This window comes from Papio anubis, chromosome 11 (assembly GCF_008728515.1).
Source record: "Papio anubis isolate 15944 chromosome 11, Panubis1.0, whole genome shotgun sequence".
Taxonomy (NCBI): Eukaryota; Metazoa; Chordata; class Mammalia; order Primates; family Cercopithecidae; genus Papio; species Papio anubis.
Genome location: NC_044986.1, coordinates 31,882,191 through 31,907,230, shown reverse-complemented (window position 1 = coordinate 31,907,230; position 25,040 = coordinate 31,882,191). Strand labels below are relative to the sequence as shown.

General features: G+C 45.7%; 1 protein-coding gene across 6 annotated transcripts in view; it reads right to left on the bottom strand.

Annotated features, from left to right (window-relative positions):
* Positions 1–25,040, bottom strand: part of FBXW4 (F-box and WD repeat domain containing 4) — an 88,096-nt gene that overhangs the window by 23,556 nt on the left and 39,500 nt on the right. The window contains exon 6 of one of the 6 annotated variants that reach the window (XM_031652127.1): positions 9,856–10,614. The exons of the other annotated variants lie outside the window; for them this stretch is intronic. Within the exon in view, the coding sequence (XP_031507987.1) occupies positions 10,404–10,614 (211 nt within the window). The 3' untranslated portion in view covers positions 9,856–10,403. Of the gene's footprint in view, positions 1–9,855; positions 10,615–25,040 lie in introns of those variants that run through there. 6 annotated transcript variants of the gene reach the window in all.

Here is a 25,040-nt window from a genome sequence, read left to right as displayed (position 1 = left end):
TGGACCCCTGGCTCTGCCACCTAGAAATCATGTGATCCAGAGTGAGTTATTCAACCTCTCTACAGCCCTGTTTCTTCTTCATAAGACAGAAATAATAATAGTACCTAGGCACTGGCTTGTTATAAAAATTATATGGGAAGTGTAAATTAGTTCAACCATTGTGGAAGACAGTGTGGCGATTCCTCAAGGATCTAGAACCAGAAATACCATTTGACCTAGCAATTCCATTACTGGTTATATACCCAAAGGATTATAAATCATTCTATTATAAAGGGGACATGAATGAAGCTGGAAACCATCATTCTCAGCAAACTAACACAAGAACAGAAAACCAAACATTGCATGTTCTCATAAGTTGGAGCTGAACAATGAGAACACATGGACACAGGGAGGGTAACATCACACACCAGGGCCTGTCAGGGGGTAGGCGGTTAGGGGAGGGATAGCATTAGGAGAAATACCTAATGTAGATGACGGGTGGATGGGTACAGCAAACCACCATGGCACATGTGTACCTGTGTAACAAACCTGCACGTTCTGTACATGTACCCCAAAACTTGAAGTATAATAAAAAAAATTATTTGGGAAAATATGCTTAGAACAGTATATAGCACACAGCACACACCCACGGATATTAGCTATTATTATATACCAGCAATAACCAAGTGTTATTATATATCAGCAATAACCAAGTGTTATTATATACCAGCAATAACCAATTGTAACCAAAATGTAATTAAAAATCCAGGCTGGGCATGGTGGCTTACACCTGTAATCCCAGCATTTTGGGAGGCTGAGGCAGATGGATCACCTGAGTTCAAGAGTTTGAGACCAGCCTGGCCAACATGGTGAAACCCTGTCTCTACTAAAAAATATATATATATAAATTAGCCAGGCGTGGTGGTGGGCACCTGTAATTCCAGCCACTCGGGAGGCTGAGGAAGGAGAATCACTTGAAACTGGGAGGTGGAGGTTGCAGTGAGCCAAGATCACACCACTGCACTCCAGCCTGGATAACAGAGTGAGACTCCGTCTCAAAAAATAAATAAATAAAATAAAAATAAAATAAAAACCCATTCACGAAAAGAATTTAAATACTGTAAAATATCTAAGAATAGGCCAGGCGCGGTGGCTCAAGCCTGTAATCCCAGCACTTTGGGAGGCCGAGACGGGCGGATCACGAGGTCAGGAGATCGAGACCATCCTGGCTAACCCGGTGAAACCCCGTCTCTACTAAAAAAATACAAAAAACTAGCTGGGCGAGGTGGCGGGCGCCTGTAGTCCCAGCTACTTGGGAGGCTGAGGCAGGAGAATGGCGTGAACCCGGGAGGCGGAGCTTGCAGTGAGCTGAGATCTGGCCACTGCACTCCAGCCTGGGCGACAGAGCAAGACTCCGTCTCAACAACAACAACAACAAAAAACCAATAAACAAAAATCACTAGAAAAGATCCATATAAAAAATATAAAGCTTTACTAAAGGAGATAGAACTGTTGAATAAGTTTAGAAACATCATATTACCAGATGTGAAATCTTGATTATAAAACTGTCAGTTCTCCCCCAATTAATCTATAAATTCAATACAAATTTTTACTTAATCTACTCAAGATTTTTACTTAATCAATTGATTCTAAAATTCATCTAGAAGAGGAAAACCACAAGAACAACCCAGAAGTATCTGAAAAAGAACAATAAGAAGTTGTTCTACCGGATCAAAACATACTTTGTATGATATTCATGCTGAAATAGGTGAATAGATCAGTGGATGAGAATAACGAATCCAAAGCCACACCTATCTACTTGTAGAGAATCAATAGATCCTAAGTGTGGTCTTTAAAGAGAGTAGATAAAGAATGAACTAATCAATAAATGGTATAGGGTCCATCAGATACACATTTGGAAAAAAAAATCAGAGGCCTACCTACTAGCAGACATTGATCCCAGATAAATTAAGGAGATAAACATTAAACTGTATGAAAACCCATAAAGGTCTAAGAAAAAATACATAGGAAAATAGTTTTATAATCTTGGAAAGACATTCTTAAGATAAACATAAAATTCTGAAGCCATGAAGGTAGTGATCGGACAGACCTAGCCTACAAATAATAAAAATTTCTACACAACAGAAGACATAAAAAACAACAAGCTGAAAGGAATTACCATACATAGGAGGGGTCTCCAACCCCCAGGTCACAGACCTGTACCAGTCCATGGCCTGTTAGCAACCAAGACACACAGCAGGAGATAAGTGGTGGGCAAGCAAGCTTCAACTGAATTTACAGCCACTTCCCATTACTGGCATTACCACCTTGAGCTCCACCTCCTGTTGGATCAGGGGCAGCATTAGATTCTCATAGGAACATAAATCCTATTGTAAACTGTACATGCAAGGGATCTAGATTGTGGCGCCTCATGAGAATCTAATGCCTGAGGATCTGTCACTGTCTCCCATCACCTCCAGATGGGACCATTTAGTTGCATGAAAACAAGCTCAGGGCTCCCACTGATTCTACATTATGGTGAGTTGTATAATTATTTTATTATATATTACAATGTAATAATAATAGAAATAAAGTGCACAATAAATATTATGTACTTGAATCATCCCAAACCCTGACCCATCCCCCTCCCACCCCCAAGGCTATGGAAAAATTGAAAACTGTCTTCCATGAAACCAGTTCCTGGTGCCAGATAGGTTGGGGCTGCTGATATATAGTCAAAAGATTAATACTGAGAATATTAAAAGAGGTGATGGGAGGCCAGGAGTGGTAGCTCATGCCTATAATCTCAGCATTTTGGGAGGCCAAGGCAGGCAGATTGCTTGAGCCTAGGAGTTCAAGACCAGCCTGGGCAACAAAGTAAGACCCTATCTTTATGAAATATGAAAAAAGTTAGCCAAGTGTAGTGGCATGCACCTTTGGTCCCAATTTCACAGGAGGGTGAGGTGGGAGGATCCGCTCCCTTAAGCCCAGGAGGTCAAGGCTGCAGTGAGTTATGATTGCACCACTGCACTCCAACCTGGGCAACCAAGCAAGACCCTGTCTCAGAAAAAAAAAAAAAAGAGAGATGGAGGGGCACCCGTCCAGCATCCTGTCTTGGAGCCCATTCCTCCCTACCCTGGGGGGGAAAAAAAGAGCAATCTTATAAATCACAGGGAAAAAGGTAGATAAATGAGTGAAAACTTGAACAAGTAATTTATAGAAAAAATATACATGGCCAAATACATAAGAAATAATGTTAAGCCTCTAGTAAGAATTGCAAATTAGGCCAGGTGTGGTGGTTTACACCTGTAATCCCAGCATTTTGGGAGGCTGAGGTGGGCAGATCAGTTGAGGTCAGGAGTTCAAGACCAGCCTGGCCAACATGGTGAAACCCCATCTCTGCTAAAAATACAAAAAAGAAAATTAGCTGGGTGTGGTGATGTGCACCTGTAATCCTAACTACTCAGGAGGCTGAGACAGGAGAATCACTTGAACCCAGGAGACAAAGGTTGTGGTGAGCCGAGATTGAGATTGAGCCACTGCACTCCAGCCTGGGTGAGACAGCGAGACTCCATCTCAAAAAAAGAACCAAAAAACAAAAACAAAACAAAACAAACAACAACAACAAAAAATAATTGCAACTTGGAGAAACAACAAAAATAATTACAAACACATATAGTATTTAGTGTGTGCCCAAGTGCTGTTCTAAGCACTTTCTACAAATTAGTTCACTTAACGCTCAAGACATTCCTACATATTTGATAATATTTTTCTAGGTATGATAATAGTATTATGATTACTTTTTTTTTTTTTTTTTTTTTTTTTTTTTGAGATGGAGTCTTGCTCTTGTTGCCCAGGCTGGAGTGCAATGGCGCGATCTCGGCTCTCTGCAACCTCCACCTCCCAGAATCAAGTGATTCACCTGCCCCAGCCTCCCGAGTAGCTGGGATTACAGATGCCTGCCACCACACCTGGCTAATTTTTTGTGTTTTTAGTAGAGACGGGGTTTCACCTTGTTGGTCAGGCTGGTCCTGAACTCCTGACCTCAGGTGATCCACCTGCCTCGGCCTCCCAAAGTGCTGGGATTACAGGCATGAGCCACTGCACCCAGCCTATGATTACATTTAAAAAGTATCACTATCTTTTAGAGTACAGACTGAAATATTTATAGATGAAATTATATGTCTGATATTTGCTTCAAAATAATATCGGAGGGGAAAGTGTGTAGGGATTAATGGAGCAAGGTTAGCCAAAAGTTGGTAATTATTCTACTTTTGTAAATTTTGAAACTTTCCACTATAAAAACGTTTTTAAAAAGCCACCATGGGCCGGGCGCTGTGGCTCATGCCTGTAATCCCAGCACTTTGGAAGGCCGAGGTGGGCGGATCACGAGGTCAGAAGATCGAGACCATCCTGGCTAACACGGTGAAACCCCATCTCTACTAAAAATACCAAAAAAAAAAAAAAAAAAAAAAAAAAATTAGCCAGGTGTGGTGGCAGGCGCCTGTAGTCCCAGCTACTCGGGAGGCTGAGGCAGGAGAATGGTGTGAACCCAGGAGGCGGAGCTTGCAGTGAGCAAGATCGTGCCACTGCACTCCAGCCTGCGCAACAGAGCGAGACTCTATCTCAAAAAATAAAATAAAATAAAATAAAAGCCACCATAAGCCAGGCGTAGTGGCTCATGCCTATAATCCCAGCACTTTGGGCAGCTGAGGTGGGCAAATCACTTGAGGCTAGGAGTTCGAGACCAGCCTGGCCAACATGGTGAAACCCCATTTCCATTAAAAATACAAAAATTAGCCAGGTGTGGTGGTGCATGCCTGTAATCCCATCTACCTGGGAAGCTGAGGCACAAGAATTGCTGGAGGCAGAGGTTGCAGTGAGCCAAGATCATAGCACTGTACTCCAGCCTGGGTGACAAAGCAAGACCCTGTCTCAAAAAAAAAAAAAAAAAAAAAAAGGTCACTATAAGGTTTGTACAGCCAAAATTACCCTCCTTTTACAGATAAGGAAATTGAGGAATAGAGAGGTAACTCACCAACATTACACAGCTAGTAGGAAAGGGACTCATGATTTGACCCCAGCCATGTGGGCTGCAAAGTCCACCCCTTAATCACTATTTTGTACTCACTCCCTAAATTAGATATCATTTTTTACCTACCAGAGTGGCAAAATTTTTCAAAAAATGGATATTACCCAGTATTCATAAGAGGAAATGAGTAATTGTACACACTGTTTGCGGGTATAGAACCTGATACGGTCTAACTGGAGGGCAATGTAGCAGTGCCTAAAAACTTTTCAGTGCACTTCCTCCTCAATCCAGCATGTTCTTTCTAAGCATCTTTCCTAGAAAGATACCTGACCATATGTAAAAATATGCAAGTACACAGATGTTTCCTAAAGGACTGTTTGTAATAGCAAGACACTGGACACAACCTACATATCCATCAGTGGAAGGATGGTTACAAACTGTGGTTTGTAAGGTGTGGAAGTAGAATGCTGCAGTCAAAAAGAATATGGTAGGATTGGGTGCTCTGACATGAAAAGACCTCCAAGCCTCATAGGGAGATGAGAAATTCAAGCTGCAGAACAAATGTATAATGTGAGTTTAAAACAAAGCAGAACCATATATCTATATATGTACACATATTGATGAAACTATATGATATCTGCTATTTGCTTCAAATGAAAAGATCTGGAATGACACATACTAGACATCCTGCAAAAAAAAGAGTAGGAAAACGGGAGGAGACACAGGTCACTGAAGGAGATTTTTCCTTTGTATTCTATGTATTTTAAATTGTTTGAATTTTTACAATTAGAACATATTTATATATCACTTATGTATAAAACAACAAAATAGAAATTGAGAAATTAAAAGGAGAATGGTAATTAAAATACTCATTTTGAAATTACCTGAAAGATGGGTTGCATATTAGTAGCACACTGAATTAAATGTGATTCTGATTACGGCACAAGCCACACGATATCTTGGCTCCATCCGGGACCTGACAGAGGCCCTTTACCTGGATGGCTTTCTGAGTGGTGAAAGCCTGGGAACAGCTGCCTATGAGAATTCCACTTTCCCTGCAGCTCTGACAGTGCTTTCCCCCTAAACTTCTGCTTCATAACCACTCTCTTTGTAAAGAGATGCTATGCATCATGGATTATACAGAGCAAGACTACAGAAGTAGGATCCATGACAATAAGACCTACTGTATCTGTGTACACAATAAGTAAAGACTATCCCTCACAAGAAAGGAGTGCTCCATTTGTAGAGGAGTGCTAGCAGCAAGCCCTGGTGCACGTGTCAAGTCCCTGCAGTTTAATCCCAAATCATGCAGCTTGCTAATCATTTTCCTTTGGAGGAAGCCTGGGCAGGCCAGACCTGTGCCATCCCAGGACTTGGTTCCAGTCTCTCTCTGCCCCTCTGGGAGGGTGCTAGGCCACTGCTCATTCATACGACCTCAGGTGTCTGCAACCAGGTTCTTTCTCTGTGCATGTCACATTAGAAGATGGGGGAGTTTTGCTAAGGACATCATCAACAGCTTACAAAGGAGGAATCCCTGATTTGCTGACTAGTAACAATGTGAGGGGGAGGAAGTCAAAGGCTGTACAACAGTTCCTATCAGACTCTTCACTTTGTTTAAGAGTTGGTAGCCAAGGTCTCTAAGCTCAGTCACCATTCACATACACACTTTGGGATTGGATATCATCGAGTAATTTGACCTTTATGAAACCAGTAGACACCTATTGTTCTGTGTGCCCTACACTCTCCCTCCATACATGTGATTCCTGAGAGATCCACCATGTTCTTACATGACTTTCCCTCCCTGGCCACAGTTAATTAATCAAGAGATGAACAGCTGACCCAAAACGGGCCTGGGATTTTTGGAAGCCAGTCAGTCTCTCTGATTTAAGCAATCAGCTGCCAAACTCAGGAGCTCTTGGCAGCCTCATGGAATAAGCTGGTTAGCTTGGAGAAAGGAAGGAGCTAAGAGCAATAAAGAAAGAGATGAGCACCCCAGAAGGATAAAGCCACGGCAGCACTGTGGCCTCTGGGTTCAGCTAGTCCCAAGGCTGTATTTCAGTTCTGCCTTTGGCTTGGTTTTTCACCTTTGCCTTGGATTTCATAAGCCAAATATTCCGTTTTATTTACGTGAATTTGAATTTGGTTTCTGTCACTTACAATAAATGTGTCCTAAGTAATATAGAGCCTCGGTTCAGTAACTTCTGGGCTTCTCACCCATCTGAATGTCCTCACTGAGAGATGAGCAAAGGGCTTTGCCAGGCCTCTACTGGACACCTTGGGGCCTAAGAAGAGACTTCAACCACAGAATTAATATCTACCTGTTAGGTCTTCTAGGAAAGCAGATGAAACAGAACCACACAGGCTGGCCTGGAACTTCAGAAAGGAGATGAGGTGTTCTCTTATACCAATGCCCAAGAACAGTGCCAGGGAAAATCTACCTGCCCACTGCCAGTAGGGGGTGAGGAGATGGTCTGGACAACAGAAAATAACAAGGATGCTGCTTGAGGGATGGGAGTCTAGTCTTCAAGGGACAAGGCCCTGATCTTCAGAGATTTGGTCCCTTGAATCCCTTTTTATGGACTGATGAGACTGAATGTTCTATTGGAAACCACATGACTCATTCTAATGGGACAGAGTTTGGTTTACTCTCAAACCCTTCCATTTTCTTTTTTTTTTTTTTTTTTGAGAGTCTCACTCTGTTGCCCAGGCTGGAGTGCAGTGGCATGATCTTGGCTCACTGCAACCTCTGCTTCCTGGGTTCAAGCGATTCTTGTGCCTCAGCCTCCCAAATAGATGGGATTACAGGCATGTGCTACCATGCCCAGCTAATTTTTATTTTATTTTATTTTATTTTATTTTTTGAGACGGAGTCTTGCTCTGTCACCCAGGCTGGAGTACAGTGGCACGATCTCAGCTCACTGCAAGCTCCACCTCCCGGGATCATGCCATTCCCCTGCCTCAGCCTCCCGAGTAGCTGGGACTACAGGCGCCCGCTACCATGCCTAGCTAATTTTTTGTATTTTTAGTAGAGACAGGGTTTCACCGTGTTAGCCAGGATGGTCTCAATCTCCTGACCTTATGATCCGCCCGCCTCAGCCTCCCAAAGTGCTGGGATTTCAGGCATGAGCCACCGCGCCCAGCCAATTTTTTTTTTTAAGTAGAGATGGGGTTTTGCTGTGTTGGTCTCAACTGGTCTCAAACTCCTGGCTGGTCTCACACTCCTGGCCTTAAGTGATCCAACTGCCTTGGCCTCCCAAAGTGTTGGGATTACAGGTGTGAGCCACCCCGCCCAACCTAGACCCTTCCATTTTCTTTTTTCTTTTCTTTTTTTTCTTTTTTTGAAATCGAGTCTTACTCTGTCGCTCAGGCTGGAGTGCAATGGCATGATCTCAACTCACTGCAACCTCTGCCTCCAGGGTTCAAGTGATTCTTCTGCCTCAGCCTCCCGAGTAGCTGGAAATATAGGCACCCACCACCATGCCCAGCTAATAACTGTATTTTTAGTAGAGATGGGGTTTCACCATGTTGGCCAGGCTGGTCTCGAACTCCTGACCTCAGGTGATCCATCCGCCTCCACCTCCCAAAGTGCTGGGATTACAAGCGTGAGCCACCGCACCCAGCCGACCCTTCCACTTGCAACAACCATAGTGCCAGGCATTTAAGAGATAGATAATTTAAATATATTTTCTATGTATTCATCTAATTTTAATTAAAAGCATGCAGAAATGAATAGGAGAATCTTTGAGGGGGAAAAAAGGAAAAAAAGCATGCATAAAATAATTAAGATGCTGATGGAAAACACAGGGGTTAACTTTACCATTTTCCTCTTTGTTTATATTTGAAAATTTTCAGAATTAAAGTTAAAAAATACACATCCACAATTAAAACCAATTGACTGTGGTCTTTCTTTGTAACCCCAAACAACTTCTTTGTTACAACTTCTTTTATCTCTTCTCCACCCTGACCTGGTACAAATGACCCAAAAACCAAGGGAAAAATAAATCTGACTGTAGGAGCAAACTCAAATATTCTACTTCTGAATCCCTCTGAGTGACATGCGCACACAAACACAAAACACAAGAGAAACCAAGCAGAAAATTCACACATTGCATGTAAGATTTTGTTTTTCTCCAAAAAACAAAAACAAAACAACACACATCACCTTAAGTGTGTCCCCCGAAACCCTCTCACTCTCTTTTTTTAAATGAACCTGGCCCCAAATCAGAAAGACATTTGAAGTTGTAAATCAGAAATTAGGTACGAGGAAACCAAAGCTTATTTATGGAAAATCACATTATGGTGTATCAAAATAATACATGATATGTTACATAAAAACTCTATAAATATATCACTGTATAGAACATCAATAGACACATATGTGGCCAGGCACAGTGGTTCACACTAGTAATCCCAGCACTTTGGGAGGTCGAGACAGGTGGGTCACCTGAGGTCAGGAGTTTGAGACCAGCCTGATCAACATGGTGAAAACCCTCTCTACTAAAATTACAAAATTAGCCATGTGGGGTGGCACACGCCTGTAATCTCAATTGCTTGGGAGGCTGAGGTAGGAGAACTGCTTGAACCCGAGAGGCAGAGGTTGCTGTGAGCCGAAATTGTGCCACTGCACTCCAGCTTGGGGAAAAGAGTGAGACTCTATCTCAAAAAAATAAAACAAAGTAGTCACACATGTGTATGTGTTTAGGATATATGTCTATGAATATATACACATTCAAAAATTGAAGCAAAACATGACAAGTGGCCAGGCACAGTGGCTCATGTCTGTAATCCTAGCACTTTGGGAAGCCCAGGCGGGAGGACTGCTTGAGGCAAAGAGTTCAAGATCAACCTGGCCAACATAGAGGGACCCTATCTTTATTATTTTTTTTAAATTTAAAAAAACAAAAAAACATGACAAGTATCTGAGCCTCAGGTTCCTCTGAAGTCCCATTTCCTTACAGGCAGCCACTATGCAGAGCGAGCCTGCCACAGTCAGCTGCCCCTTCCTGCTCCTCTCCAAGCTACAACACCCCTCTGGGACCTCCAAGTTCCAAGCAGTTCTTACTCTCTATAAAACCTCTCCTCCATGCTCTTGCTCAGGACTTTGTCAACAGCCCACACGCCTCCCCACTGTCAGTCTGTAGGCACCAAATTCTACCTCCTAAGCCTCCTTGGTAGGCAAATAACAGCATATTTGCTTTCTGGGAAAAGTCTGCCCCTTGATGTTTAATTTCACCTCTTTGGAACATTGGAATAAAGGCCAAACACATCATGAGCCACAGGGAAGCACTGGGGCCAGGGCAGTGCCTGAATCAATGCCATGCCCACCATCAGTGCCACCAGGCCCTCCTTTAAAGTGCCAAGATTTAGGGCAGGGCTGGGCATGATGCCTATACTACCTGTGATCTGGGGGTACGCATATACATACACACCTGTAAACTACCAGATTATAGACTACTGATGCACGGGTCAACTTTCCTCCCTGCCATCCTCCCCAAATAATATAAAATAAGATCACCTTATCTTTCCAACTTGTGCTACTCCTCAGAAATAGGAGAAGGCAGGGCTTTGCCAACAGGAGACTCTCATAAGCCACATCAGCCAAACTGGAGACCAAAAAAGCAGGTGTCAGCCCAGACCACTGATTCTTTTACTGCTGAGTCTCCACACCTCACCTCATCCAAACAACATGGAAGCACGACTGTAAAGATTAGTGTGTCTACCCTTCAATTCCTCGCACATCACTCCTAACCCAGGCCCAGTAGGTGGCTGCTGGCCATTCAGCCTTCAGTTGCCAACTGTCCAAGGTGGAAAGCTGTGCTGTGGCTCAACTCCCAGGTGCTGGGATTTGGCCCCTGGGAAGAGAGAGAACATGGGCCCAGTCACAGCCTTGGGAAGAGGTACATGCCCGCTGGGTTGTCCTGACCTTGCCATCCTTTGCTGAGAAGGCACACACACACACATACACGCAGCCGCGTTTGCTCCCTTCGGTAAGGGGGCACCCAGGATGCTACACACATATGCATGCACTGCATTGCATCTCCACTTGTGCTAAGGAGCAGACAGCGGTCTGTGGGTACACATGTCCCACACAAGGAAACTCCACACAGATCCTGTAGACACACTGTGCCCACAGGGGTCTCTTTACCTAAACTTACTGGGCAGTTGTGATTTTGCACTAGCCCAGGTGTTAAGCCCCTGCAGTTTTCTCCCCCTTCGGCCAGTCTCTGTCCCTCCCTCTTCCCTCCCACGGTAAGTGCTTTCAGGCCACACAATGAGTGGAAGGAGGAGAAACACTTCTATTGAGGAAGGCGTTTTGTTGTTTCATCCCTAAGGGGGCCTGGGGTAGGGAAGTGGGGGGGCCCACAAAATTTCTAATAAGCAGTTTCTGTCCTCAAAGCTAAAATGATTTTCTTTAATTGCTTGGTGGGAACAGTTTATTGTGGGGGTCTCTGCCCTCCCCGCAAAGCCTAATTGACTTACTGAAGTTTAACAGGGGCTTTCACCTGGAGAGACTGCAATTATTCCCCCCATCCCACATTCGTACCTGGGCTCTCCCCACAGGGGGCCTTTGTTCCCCCTAAATACAGCAGTGACACAAATGTCCTCAGCAGCAGGGGAACACAGGGAAATGGTAATTTTCAGCCCAACTCAATTAGCTGAGGGGCTTTTCAGCCTTCCCAGTGAATGGTGGGGAAACTTTGGCATGTGGGAACGGTGAGCTGGGGCTGCTCTGTGCAAGCCAAACAAAAGAGGACTCTGAATTGGGCCCCGTGGTGAGCCAGAGCAGGACTGGTGGGGGCAGCTGGGACTGGGGCCTGGACAAGGGAAAGAAGGTGCTGCCATCTATTACCTATATTGTCATCCTCCCAATCTGCATCTCCCAATCAGGGTCAGTAGGCCAAATAGCTTTCTGGGAAGTGGAGACACTCAAGACAATTGACTTGTACTTAGCACCACAGCCCTGCATTTATGAAGCAAGGAATAGGAAAAAGATGGCGAATTGAACCTGAACAGCCATAGGCCAAGGGAGAGGGCTATGCAACAGGGTGGCCACAGTGCTGGAGCTGCTCTGCTCTCTCCTCTGAAGGCCTGGGGCTGCAGCTCACATCATATTTTGGGCCTTCATGGGCAACTCAGAGTCAGGAAGCTTCAGGGAAAAAGATTCTCCCAGGAATGCCACGACCTTCAGAGCCCTGTCTAGAAACTCCAGAACCAGGCACTCTCCAAGGCTACTCCACTAATAACATTATGATCCAGCAGAACCCAGGACTGATGAAAAGGAAGACAGCTGAGCTGCCCATAGCACAGGCCACTGCTCTATAGCCCTGTCCTCCAGTCATGCCAAAAGAAATGAGATCATGCCTCCATTTGCCACCCAAAACCTCACCACATACAGAGGAATCTCTGACAGCCTAGGTGAGCTATATTCAGGGGCAATCATGGCCGTGGGCAGTAGGAGCAGTTTGGCACATGGTTTGTAGGTGGTGGTCAGGTCACACTTTTTGCCTGTTTGCTCGGCATTGAGATCTAACCATGAAAACTACTGCACTATGATGTGCTACCCCAGCCTGCTCCTTCAATGGCTTGGGCTGGCTGCTAAGAACTACTGTCCACACTCTCATCCCCACCTCAAGCCTTTGCAAAAGAGTTTCAAAGTCATTCTCTATAGCAGAATCTACAAAGAAAAGGGTGACTAGTCTCAATACCCACAGTTCAGATGTGAAGCCAGACCCTGCCCTCACACCACTGCGGTATAGAACAGCCTCTTCTCTTTGGGGGGCAGCCCAGTCCCACAACCTGCCTGAGACAAGTAGGCCTGCGAGATGAGAGGCCCATGAAGATTCATGAAACGGGTTGCTCAGAACAACTGGCTCGGCTCCCCAGTCCCATCTGGCCTGGATTCTGTCTTCCCATCTTCCTGTGCCCCTGCATCAGTCTTGTGTCCCACTTGTACAGGACACCCTCTCCCCGTCACCTTTTCCTCAGACACGCACAGGCTGCCTCCCTGGGACAAACAGAAGGTCCCGCTCTGGGACTCACCACCCCTTTCACAAAACAATATTTTGCCTGGGCAATCCCTGAGTGGGGAACAGACAAAGACAGGGCTTCATTCCTTCAACAAGTACCCAAGGGCTCTCCAAGCCAGCCCTGTGATAGATGCTGGGGTGTTCAAGAAAAAACAAATTCATATAGGCTTGCCCTTAGGCAGCTTAAGGTCCAGCCAGAGAATCAAGTCTTGAATTCTTTTTTTTAAGTTGGAAACAATTCAAGACCATCAACAAGTCCTAATTCCAAATGAGACAGCTCAGCACAGGACGGGGAAGCAGACAGAGTAGCACGGAAGTGAAAAAGCATGAACTCTGGAGTCAGATGCCAGGACTCCAACTCTGGGTGTGTTGGCTATGAGAGATGTGACTCTGGCTGTTTAGTTAGCCTCTCTTAGGTCTCAGTTTCCTTTTGTAAACTGAGGATGATGATGGTACCTATCTGGGAGGATTAAATAAGGTATAAAGTTGTCAGCATAGTGCTTGGCATTTCACTGGCACTCTATAAGTGCTAATCACTCTTGTCATTATTGTGATCATCATCATTGGTCAGACCATAGAGCATCAGTTGAGATTCTTGATCAAGGAAATGGCCTAGTAAAGGGAACCTATACTGTTCCCCTGCAGTATGGGGTAAGAAGTGAGGCCTTGGGTCCCCTGTCCCTATTCTGTAGACCACTTTAGAAAGCTACCGTCAAGGCTGATGACAGACAGGACAAATTTAACCTGGCCAGGGCCTCAGGAGATACTGAGCCAACCTGGGGCTTTAAAGGGGCAGACTGGAATTTGAGCCCCCTCAAACTGACCACAGCCCCCTTAGCTGTCTCCTACCCCTCACTCCCTACCATTAGCCTGCTGGCTGGAATGCAGGGGCCCCTGTGCCAGAAGGCCCAAGCTAGGCAGGAGGCCGAGAGGCACAGGTGGTTCTCAGAGGAGATCCCTGGGCTCCAGAAAGCATTTCCCCCACAGGAGCAACAAAGCCGGGGCTTGTTGCTGGTCAAGGCGCCTTTGCTTGCTTGGGCTGGGGCCCAGACTGTGAGGCAGCCGGGCAGGCCAGGGGACGCAGAGCTGGGAGGGGCAGCGGCCAGCCCTTTTGGCACCAGCTTCCTTCTTCTCTGGGTTTCTCACTTTGTTCAGCACGGTAACCCAAAGGAGGCTGGAGAGAGCACTTTTCACTACCCAGCAAATAAAGCCACAGGGAGAGGGAGAAGGATGAAACGTTTGGGGGTTTTACATTTTGGTTTTGGGGTATTTAGTTGGTTTGAAAAAATAATAAAAGGAAGTTGTTTTCTAATCCAATTAATTTCAAACCCAGGACTTAGATCACACATAGCCCGCAGTGATCCCACAGCACCTAATACCCATTATCCCTCTTCTAAGATTTAAAGTCCCAATGGAGCCGGCGTTGGTCTCAAGAGGCTGGAGGGAGGTCTTCTATCGCCTGGTGGGGTGGGTGGTAGTGGTTAGGAATGGGGTGCAAGCATGGCTTCAGTAAACTCTACCACAAAACTCTAGGACCTCAAGTTCCCCAAGTCTACACACACTGATGCAGTACTGCTAGTCATGTGTATGTGTGGCTTTCCCAATGGAGGCTGCCAGAACCCACTTATTCTCAAGAATCATGTTTTCTGGGTCCCAGTCCTGGCCAGCGATGCCTACAATGTGAGGAGATTCCAATGGTAACCTTAACTTATCTGTTCCTCTCATTATTTCTACGGAATGGATCTCTCACCCACAGGTCGTCCTGCCCCCATCAGCTCCTTTCCGCCAGGCCTCAGAGTGCTGACCCTGCACCTTCCTTGGGTGACCACCACCTTAGAAAGATGACGGGAGGAACTACTTGCTGGGTAGTTCTTTGAAGTAGGAGAGGTTTACACATAGGCACTTAAGGAGTTGCTAAGCCTGGGAATCCCTTCCCTAGGCAGCTGCCTGCCCATCCCATTCAACCTCAAGTGTAGTTCCACCCACTCACACCATACCAACACTTGCTTTGGAATCAATTTTTTCCCCCCCGATGGCATGTTTTTGTCACGCACTTCTGAAATCCCAAACTGTAAAACCATGAAGATTTTTCTCCTTGGAAAAATAGCAGGACACCAAAAAATGACCAAAAAGTCATTTCATTGGAAGCTTCCTTTCTTTCCCACTAAGCCATTTGGAATAGGATACAAACCTTTCAGAAGAATGATAAGAAAGGTCACAAATTTGCAAATACACTTGACAGTTGTATATATTCCTGATTTAATGGCTGGGTGACCCATCTTACTTCAGGCTTTCACTTCTCCACGGTACCTGTGCCAGGTGCTAGACAACTGCTAGCTGCTGACTTGAGGTACCCGCAAGTCTAGTTTCTAGAGAAAACCAACTTCCCATCCCACTGCCAATATTCTGCTATCGCTCTGTGAAAAGCCAAAGAGCTTAGACCCTGATGATAACCCTCTTGGAATCTGCAGGGAGGGAGATAAAAATGAGCTGCCTCCTATAGGTGCTCAGTGAGCTCATAAATCACAGGTCACCCAATTACCAGGGAGGTCCCTATCCACTAGGGAAAGGGATTAGGCCTCCATTAGGGATGAGATCTACCAACCAGAAGAAGATATCCTGCATTTTGGGGTTTTGTTTGTTTGTTTGTTTGTTTGTTTTTTCCTGTTTTTATCCTGCATATCTAAAGTCCCAGGTACCTCAGGAAGGTTGGACTAAGCATAGACTTGCAGTGAAAGCAAAGGACAGGTTGGGAGGAAAAAAGCAAAAATTCTGGACCTTTCATTAAGTTACAACAAGCATTGATTTGAGATGATTGAGATTTTGTACCCCCTGCTCTTGGGTATAAACTCTCCCATCACAAAACAATACCTTTTCTCAGCTTTCCTGAGAATACTAAATACCAGATAATTTGATTGACTAGACAGAACTTAGGTTAAGTCACTTCCTTGAGCAAGCACCCTGGATCAGTTTTCTGGGGGACTGATTATACTTTGGACATGAGCCCTGGGGCTGCGGCAGCGGCAACAGGTAAAGAAGTCAGAACTGTACAGCCAAGTTCATTATGTCAGTTGATAATCTTCCATGGACAGGACCAGCGCCCCTGCCCGGACAGAAGTTAATGTGCATCCAACCAGGCCCAATTAAGGCCACACTCAACCCAGCCTTTCCCTGGCCCACGATGAGAAGGTCCTGTGTATGCTGGAAAACAAGTTTTGTCAGACCTTTACCCTGTATCTGCATTCCACCATTTTACCCTTTTAACACAAAAGTTAAAATAGTCAAATATCAGATCTCCCAGAAAGTCAGGTTTTCTGATCAGTATTGTTCCTGTCATTCCCAATTCCTCAATCTTGGCCTGAGAAGTGAGGTTCCCATTCCCACCAGAGGTTTTCCCACCTCCTTTTTATCATCAAGGAATGAGGCTTCTAAGTGCCCTCTCACCAATCCATCTCTCCCTCTCCTCTACCTTGCTCCAAACTCTGCTTTAAATCCCTGGGTGCTCTACAAAGTTACCAAGAGCAATTCCTGCTTCTTCCTCCACCATAAACACAATTACACTTTTTAAAGGAAAAAGGCAGCCCAGTGAATCCCCAAAGAGGCTGCTGTATTCTTCCCCTTGTAATGAAGCTAATAATGAAGCACCCTGAACTCTAATTAGTAAGAAATGCTTGTTTTCTCCAGTTGAACACTCCCTATAGATACATCTAATTTGTTTCTATGATTTCATCTCTCTCCTCCATCAAGTTTGCATTTAAAGGTTATGATGTGCCATTGCCCTCCGAGCCAGGCCTTGGCAGGGCAGCCTGGGGGAATCACAGTGCTTCCTACAACCTGGGAGCCCCAGCCTAACCATCTCTGACATGGCCCATCCACCATTATCACATCCATACACATAAACTGTGTTTCTTTCTCTCAGGCTTTTTATGAGCTGTCCACAAAATGGAAGAGAAGGAAAGGGAGGAACAACATTTGGAAAAATTAAGGAGAAAAAAAAAAACCGGAAAGGAAAAAGGAGGGGTGGGTATTGCTGGGAGTGCCTATTTCCCAATGAAAGAAATGTCCTCTGAAACAGAGTGACCCAAAGCAGGAGCTGCTTCTTACTGGTGGGTTCCTTTGGGATTTAGGCCCCTCAAAGACCTTGGACCTCCAGCTTCTTTCTCCTTGTCAGGCCTGGCAGTGTGACCAGCACCAATTCCCAAGACAGTCTGAAGGATGCCAACAGCAGCACAGAGGAGCCCCTGTGCTTGGTGAACCTTGGCGGGATGCCTCCCCAGGGCCACCTCGTCTCAGCGGCCAGCCTGCATCTCTGCCTTTCGATCCATATGGAAAGTGAAGACACAGCCCCTTTCTAAAAGCCTGATTCCAGATGATGGCCCCCAGCCCCAGGACCACACAGATGCCAGAGCTATAGCCTGGCCATCGTTGGGGGCCCAGAGACCTTCATCCACTGACTTCCTGACTCCAGGTACTCGAAGTTTTGCTCTCACCAGAAGCAGAGCAGACCACACCCAGGCTGAGGCTCCCCAGAGTCTCCTCCTCCTTGAGTCATGCATAGGCATCTTGTATCTCGGCAAGACTTGGGGTTTGAGATAGGGTACCCACCCAGACCCCATCCCCCAGCTCCTGGTACAAGGCTATACTGCAGCAAGGTGAGTGGTAAAGACAGAAGACAGCCTGCTCATTGGTCGTTGGTGGCTCTACCTGTGACCATGCCCAGTTCTCCTCACTGGGGAAAATGCCTCCTCTCAGCCCCTAGTTCCTAGGGACATTCCCCTTCAACTGCCTGAGATGAGCATTTGTGATTTTCTGAAGCTTCCCCAGACACTCTGCCTCTTTTCTGTCTGGTCCCTATTTTCTCCTGTCCCTTAACGATTGCAGAGTAGTCTCTGCAGCTGACCTGTGCTCTAGCACCCCTCCTGCCTGCCCCCACCTCCCCCAGAGCCCTGCAAGCAAGGCCCTGCTTTGGCTCCCTGAGGCTCACAATCTGTGCTCTGCCAGACCCAGTCACAAGGGGGGTTTAACTCACTTCAAGCTGGCAGCCCTGTAGGGTAGAACTAACCGCCCCCCTCAAGAGGTGGTGGGGTGCCAAGCAAGTGTGTGCTCGAGCATCCCAAGGTGCTCTTGTTTTCTAGGCACCCCACAGTGGTTTGTAACAGACACATGGATGGGGGAATCCTTTGCCAGCCAGAGTTGGCATCTCACCCTACCTCTCAAATCTGCCACCAGCCTCTAGGGCCGAAGACCCTCCAAGAAGAAAAAGCCCTGTAAGACAAAGACTTGAGGCCCCCCCCCCAGCCTGGCCTCTCAGCCCAACACAGGCCCGCATTAAAATCAACACTCCGTGAACACACAAAACTGACAGGGCAGAGGGGGAGCACACATCAGATACAAAGATCGGGCTCTCGAGAGACGCGGCCTGTTGGTCTCCCATGTTAGCTCCAAGTGACTAAGCGCAGGATGGGAAATAACGCCACTATGCCGGCAAAAGCTCCCGCCTGGGCCCTGAGTTCGGCAGCCTTTTCACGGGGAAGATGCCTCTGCCTGGAAAAAAAATGCAAGCATTGTGTGGGGACCATTAATGCATGCGCCTCTGCGCATTCCTTCGAGAAACAGGAGCACACCAGTCCCTGAGCCCCCGGCTCTGTCCCCCAGCAATTGTACAGGCCTGGAACACACTGCACATGCCACCTGGTCCTTCCCCCCAGGCCCCAGCTCTGTGAGCGGTGGGAAGGGGCCCGCCAAACACCCTGGCTTCATTGTGCCCCAGAAAGAGGGGACTAATTACTCGCCTACACTCTGGAGCGCCCAGAGAGAAAACAGAGGCCAGTGGGGTGGAGAGGGTGGGAAATGGGTGGGGGGTGAAAGAAGGGAGAGAGAAAGCCACAGGATACATTTCAAAGTTTCTCTAGCAATTTGGGGGTGGGAAAAGAAAGCCTGGTCCTGACGTGAAATCATACAGAGGTCAGGGCTGGGTCTCCCACCGTTGTGAGAAAGTGGTGAATCGGGGACGGTTTATCAAACGATCATTTTTTCTTTTGAAACCAGGAGGCAGCAGCTTGGACAATTCTGCAGATGTGCTTGATGAGTTAGGGACAAAAATGGCCCTTCTCTGCCCCCCTCCTTCCCTCCCTCTATAAGGGCTCCCATCGGGGGTTGCTTCTCCCTCCACTGCCTCCTGGGCCCTCCCCTCCCTTCTTCAGTGGTCAGCTGAGACCCCCACCCACTGCTTGCTTTTGTACTCTTGGCCTTTGGACATAGTGACAGGGGCCTTTATGAGACCCCAATCAAGACCCCCATGTCACAGGTACCTAGTAGAGACACCAGACCTTTTCAAACAAGGGACAACAAGGAAAATCGGCTGGCCCATTGTCTCTCCTCTGTGCTAAGTGAGATGAAAGGGGGCCGCGGCCCTCTCCCTGCAGCCCGCCTGCCAATCACCTCTAGTTATTAAGGTCACAATGTGTAAATTCTTTTGACCTGCACCTAATCAAAGATTCACCGGCCCTTTCAAATCCGAATGGGGAGGAGGGGAGAGATTCCCTCCCATAAACCCAGCAAACTCTCCCTCAATAAAATTTCTCTCTCTGATTCCTTCTTTGCTTCCCATCTCCACCCCCTCGCTTCTCCTCACTCCGCCCTCCTCACCACCAGCTTCAAACACAAATGACAAGCCCTGTGGAATTACTATCACCAAAATCCGAGGACTTGAAAGTTTTTAGTTAATTCTCTAAAAAAAAAAAAAAAAGTTTTCAGACAGCCATAGCTGCCCAAGCAAGCCCAGAACCTAAGCAGCTCCTATGGCTCTGATGCTAAATCTCTCCAAATGGCAACATCTGTGGTCAGTAGCTTTTTTCTTGATCCTAAATCAGTACACATGGAGGAAACAACTGGGATCCACGATATTCCCACACTTTGTCACTTAGCATCTCTAGCTCAGTTGCTGACCCTCCAATCCCTGACTGGTTTTGTGAGCTGAGGGGGAAAAAAATTACCAAGTCCAAAGTAGGCAACCCTCAAGAAGAAAAAAATAATAATAACCACGGGATAGAACAACAGAAAACATGACAACAGCCAGAGGAAAGAACTTGAAAAAAAGGAAATTTATTATAGTTTGAAAACAAAATGCTAAAATCAAGCAAGGAAAAGAAAATGCTTATAAATCTCCATGCATCAATATTAGGGGTATGCATTTTTACCTTATTGGTGATATCCATCAATCAGAATAGGGAAAAGCCATAATAAGCAAGGCAGAGATAAATTCATTTATGTAAGTTGCCCCCAGAATTATTGATTTGTCCACCATCTACTCTGGCTGGCTGATCTACTCTTCTCCAGGCTCCCAGTTTTCCTCCTGCCTCTGATTGGACATGTTGGCTCTTTGTTTCTCCTTGCTCCATTGTCTTTATTTCTGAGTTGTCCTTTCATGCTAATCCCTCATATTATTTCAACTGTTGTCCCTTTGCTGAGGCCTTCCACATCTCAACCCCATGTCTGAGCTCCAGGCAACCATTCCTGGGCTGTCTCTGGCCATCGCCACCTAACTGTCCCATAAAACAAAATTCAGTCTTCTCAAACCCAGTGCCCCCTCCATCATCAGGCTCACACAGGTACTCGTCTCTTCCCTCTCTCCCTGACATGCAGTCATGTCTGACTACTGATTTTTTCCTACATAGTTTTTCTGAATGCCAAGTTGTCTTCCCACTGTCCCTATGAGTCTGGTCCCTTCCTGCTAACAAAGTATATTCCTGGAAAAGTATCCAAACAGCCTGTCTTTCCCCTCCAAAGAATCCTATATGCTGTAGCACAACATAAACCATTTAACTGTTTCAGTCTGGCCCAAAACGGTCCATAGTTCCCTATTTTCCTCAAGTTAAAGTCAAGCTCTGCTCTTCAACACCCTCCAAAACTAGACTCCAAATTTCCCCTGCAGCAAGCCAGACTTGTCCACTCTGAACTCCCAAACCTACCTTTAGCTTCCCCATCTCTTTGTATGCCTTTGCTCAGACCAGTCCCCTTGCTTGAAGTTCCCTTATGCAATTTCAATACGGGCATCATGTAAATCCCACTTCAACTTCCATGTCATCCATGAAGCTCTTCTGACTTAATAAGAAGGCTACAGCTTTCCTCTGATTTCCTGTCAATAACCCCAGTAGTTGCTAGCACTTACACTGCATATATAACCAAATAAATTGTCGTTTGAGTACATGCAGTGTTTCCCCAATTGCACTATAAGCTCCTACATGGTAAAAATAGTCTCTTGTGTTTCATACTTCCCATGTGATCTTGCACACAGCAGCATTCAATACATACATAAGACAGGCACTCGGGGCCAGGCGCAGTGGCTCACGACTGTAATCCCAGCACTTTGGGAGGCCAAGGCAGGTGGATCACGAGGTCGAGAGATCAAGACCATCCTGGCCAACATGGTGAAACCCCGTCTCTACTACAAATACAAAAACTAGCTGGGTGTGGTGGCATGAGCCTGTAATCCCAGCTACTCAGGAGGCTGAGGCAGGAGAATCACTTGAACCCGGGAGGTGGAGGTTGCAGTGAGCCGAGATTGTGCCACTGCACTCCAGCCCGGTGACAGGGCGAGACTCCGTCTCAAAAAAAAAAAAAAAAAAAGACATTCAGAGATATGTATTAAAAAAAAAAAAAAAAAAAAAGCCAAAGCTTATATTATCCTTTAAAAACAAATTCTAGTATGTTTACTTATTTCTGTACCCAAGAGGTCCCAAGCATGAAACCAGGTTTAATGCTGCAAAAGCAAATGTAAGGAAAGATCTTCTGAAAGTGTTGGAAATGTTCTCAAATGGAATTGTGGTGATAGTTGCACAACTTTGTAAATTTTCTTTTTTTTTTTTTTTTTGAGACGGAGTCTCGCTCTGTTGCCCAGGCTGGAGTGCAGTGGCCAGATCTCAGCTCACTGCAAGCTCCGCCTCCCGGGTTTACGCCATTCTCCTGCCTCAGCCTCCCGAGTAGCTGGGACTACAGACGCCCGCAACCTCGCCCGGCTAGTTTTTTGTATTTTTTAGTAGAGACGGGGTTTCACCGGGTTAGCCAGGATGGTCTCGATCTCCTGACCTCATGATCCGCCCGTCTCGGCCTCCCAAAGTGCTGGGATTACAGGCTTGAGCCACTGCACCCGGCCAACTTTGTAAATTTTCTAAAAATCATGGAATTGTACATCTAAATTGTATATTTTAAATGGCTAAATTTTATGATATTTAAATTACACTTCAATAAGACTATTTAAAAATAGAAAGTAAATGTAGGTCTATGCATCCTTAATTTTACAAATTATGTAAGAAAAAAAGGGGGTATTCTCTCCAGAGCTGCCTGATATTAAAATAGACATTTAAATGTAATTTGTTTTTTCTAATTATAAAATAGGATCATTATAAAAAATTTAAATACAAAAAAGTAAAAAGTAAATATCAACAGAAATCCACCATATAAGAAAAAACCCTGAAGAGATATTTAAATAAACTATCATACTATTTTCTGACCTTTTTTTTCATTCCACAATCTGCTGTGACATATTTTGGGTCCATAAATGTACATCCGTATCATCCTTTTAATGGCTATATAGCATTTTATTGAGGGAACATAGTATAAAATATTTTATCAGAACCCTACTAATGGATATTTATTGTTTCTTCTGGGTTTGTTTGTTTCTTTTTTGAGACAGACTCTTGCTCTGTCACCCAGGCTAGAGTGCAGTGGCATGACCTCAGCTGACCGCAGCCTCAATCTCCTGGGCTCACGGAGTCCTCCCACCTCAGCCTCCTGAGTAGCTGGGACTACAGGAGCATGTCACCATGTCTGGCTAATTTTGTTTTTAGATTTTTTTGTGGAAATGGGGTTTCACTGTGTTGCCCAAGTTGGTCTAGAACTCTTGGGTTCAAGTGAACCTCCTACCTCAGCCTCCCAAAGTGCTGGAATGACAGGTGTGTGCCACCATGCCTGGCCTATTTATGTGTTCTTAGTATAACTCTTTGTACATATATCTTGCATAATTGTCTGGTTATTGCCTTACAATGAATTCCTAGAAGTGGAATTTCTGTGTCAAAAGGTTTTCATGTTTTAATTTTGATACTCATTGCCAACCTAATGCAATTGAAAACTCTAATTTTTCCTCTTTTTATTCTTGAACTCATCCTTATCAGCCTGCAAAGAAGGATTTTCCGGGTCAAAGACTTCTAACAACTGGAAGAATCCTTTCAATAATTTGTCTTTTTTTCCTATTAATTTTTTTTTTTTTAATTCTCAACCACAGCTCACCCTGGATACCAGTAAGAGTCCAACTGGCAGGGAAAGAACACTTCAAAGGCATTAATACATGTGTCTCTTCCTCTTTGCCAAATGTTACAAATCTCACCATCATGCCCAGCTGACCCTTGTCTTGGGTCATTTACCATAGGACCCCACCCTAATCACTCACTTGGTCTCCTCCCATTCAGGCGCAGGAGGAAAGACCTAGGTTTCTCTAGGACAACTAAAGCTGCAGCTGCAACAAGGCGGAAAAATAGCAGGAGAAGGAAACATCCTGCATGAGTCGAGTCCTCAGGAGAAAGAGACGTAAGTCTGGGGTGAGGAGCATGTGCTAAGCAGTGGCTGATTACATCTGGACAGCATCCTACGGGAGACTGCTCCTCAGACTCAGGTTCTGATCAGGCACCACAGCTCGGACCTAGGGCAAGATTCGAGCTAATTTCTCTTTCAAAATTCCCCAATCAATGAAGAAGCGAGGAAGGAACACTCATGGTGGTGACAGGCAGAAAGGGTACATTTCACTTTACCCCACACATCTCAGCTTTTTCTTCAGCCAATGCATGTCACCTGCGCACTGAAGGCCCACACAAAGGAAGCAAAGAAGCGGCCATAGTTCCGTAGTATTCTCTACAACTTGGGTATATTTACACTGGAAAAGCTCACCCTCCACACTGCCTTTTGGCCTCTTTTTGTGTCTTCTTGTCTAGCTCAGCCGCTAGAAAGAAACCAGTTTGAAGCTTCTCACCTGAACACTTCCTCTGCCAACATAATCAAAGTGGTGGCCACCCCATGCTTATCCTATTGGCCAGTATCCCCAAAGCACCCAGAGGCAACACAGACGTGTCTCCAGCCTGGAACCAGAAAGTCACACCTATCTAGAGGTGTGGGAAATCCAGAGAGGAAAAAGGCCCGCTGGCCTCACATTCTACTTCATCAAGCCTACCCGCTGATCTTAAGAGAGAACACATAAAATGAGCAGCCTTGGCTTTAACACCTTCTCAAAGCAGGCAAGCTGCTGCCTTCAAGAGACATGTTCTTTAGCCCACATATGGAGGCTCCAGTCCCCAGGACCATTGTGGACATTTTCTAAAGTGCACTGACTTTGGATGGGGCTACTGTTTCCCAGCCTACTGTGAAAACCAAAATACTATACCATGACTACCATGGCCATTGTTCTAAAAGCTGGATTATGGCTTTGCTGCAGGAAAGAGCAGAGGAAGAGGCAGCAGGGCAAGCTGAGCAGGCCCAGAGACAAGCCTGAACACAAGTACACGGAAAAGATGGGGGTGAGGAGGTCACAGCAAAACGTGCTCTAACATTATTTTAATCTCTTATAAGGTTCTCTCTTGTTCCTTGAAATTCTCTTCTGCAAATTAAGACCCTGCTGAAGATTTTGGATGTTATCACATCCCAACTGGCACCCCACCTGTCCCCGCTGCACTTTTCTGTGCCCATTTATGTTTTCAATTTGCATTACAAACCATGAAAAGGAAAGCTTCTACAGAAAGCAATTTCCTGGGCCAGCAGCTCCTGGACTAATATTCCCTTTGCAATTACCATGGCTTCTGCGTGCACATAGTCACTTCCCTCCTCCCTCCAATCCTCCCGCCCTTGTCAGCACCTCAGATAGGCCTGAGCCAAGCCTATATGACAGGGTCCTACAGACCATGTTACCCACTACTCCCTGTGGAAAATGTCCTGGCCCAAGACAGGAGTAAGAACAA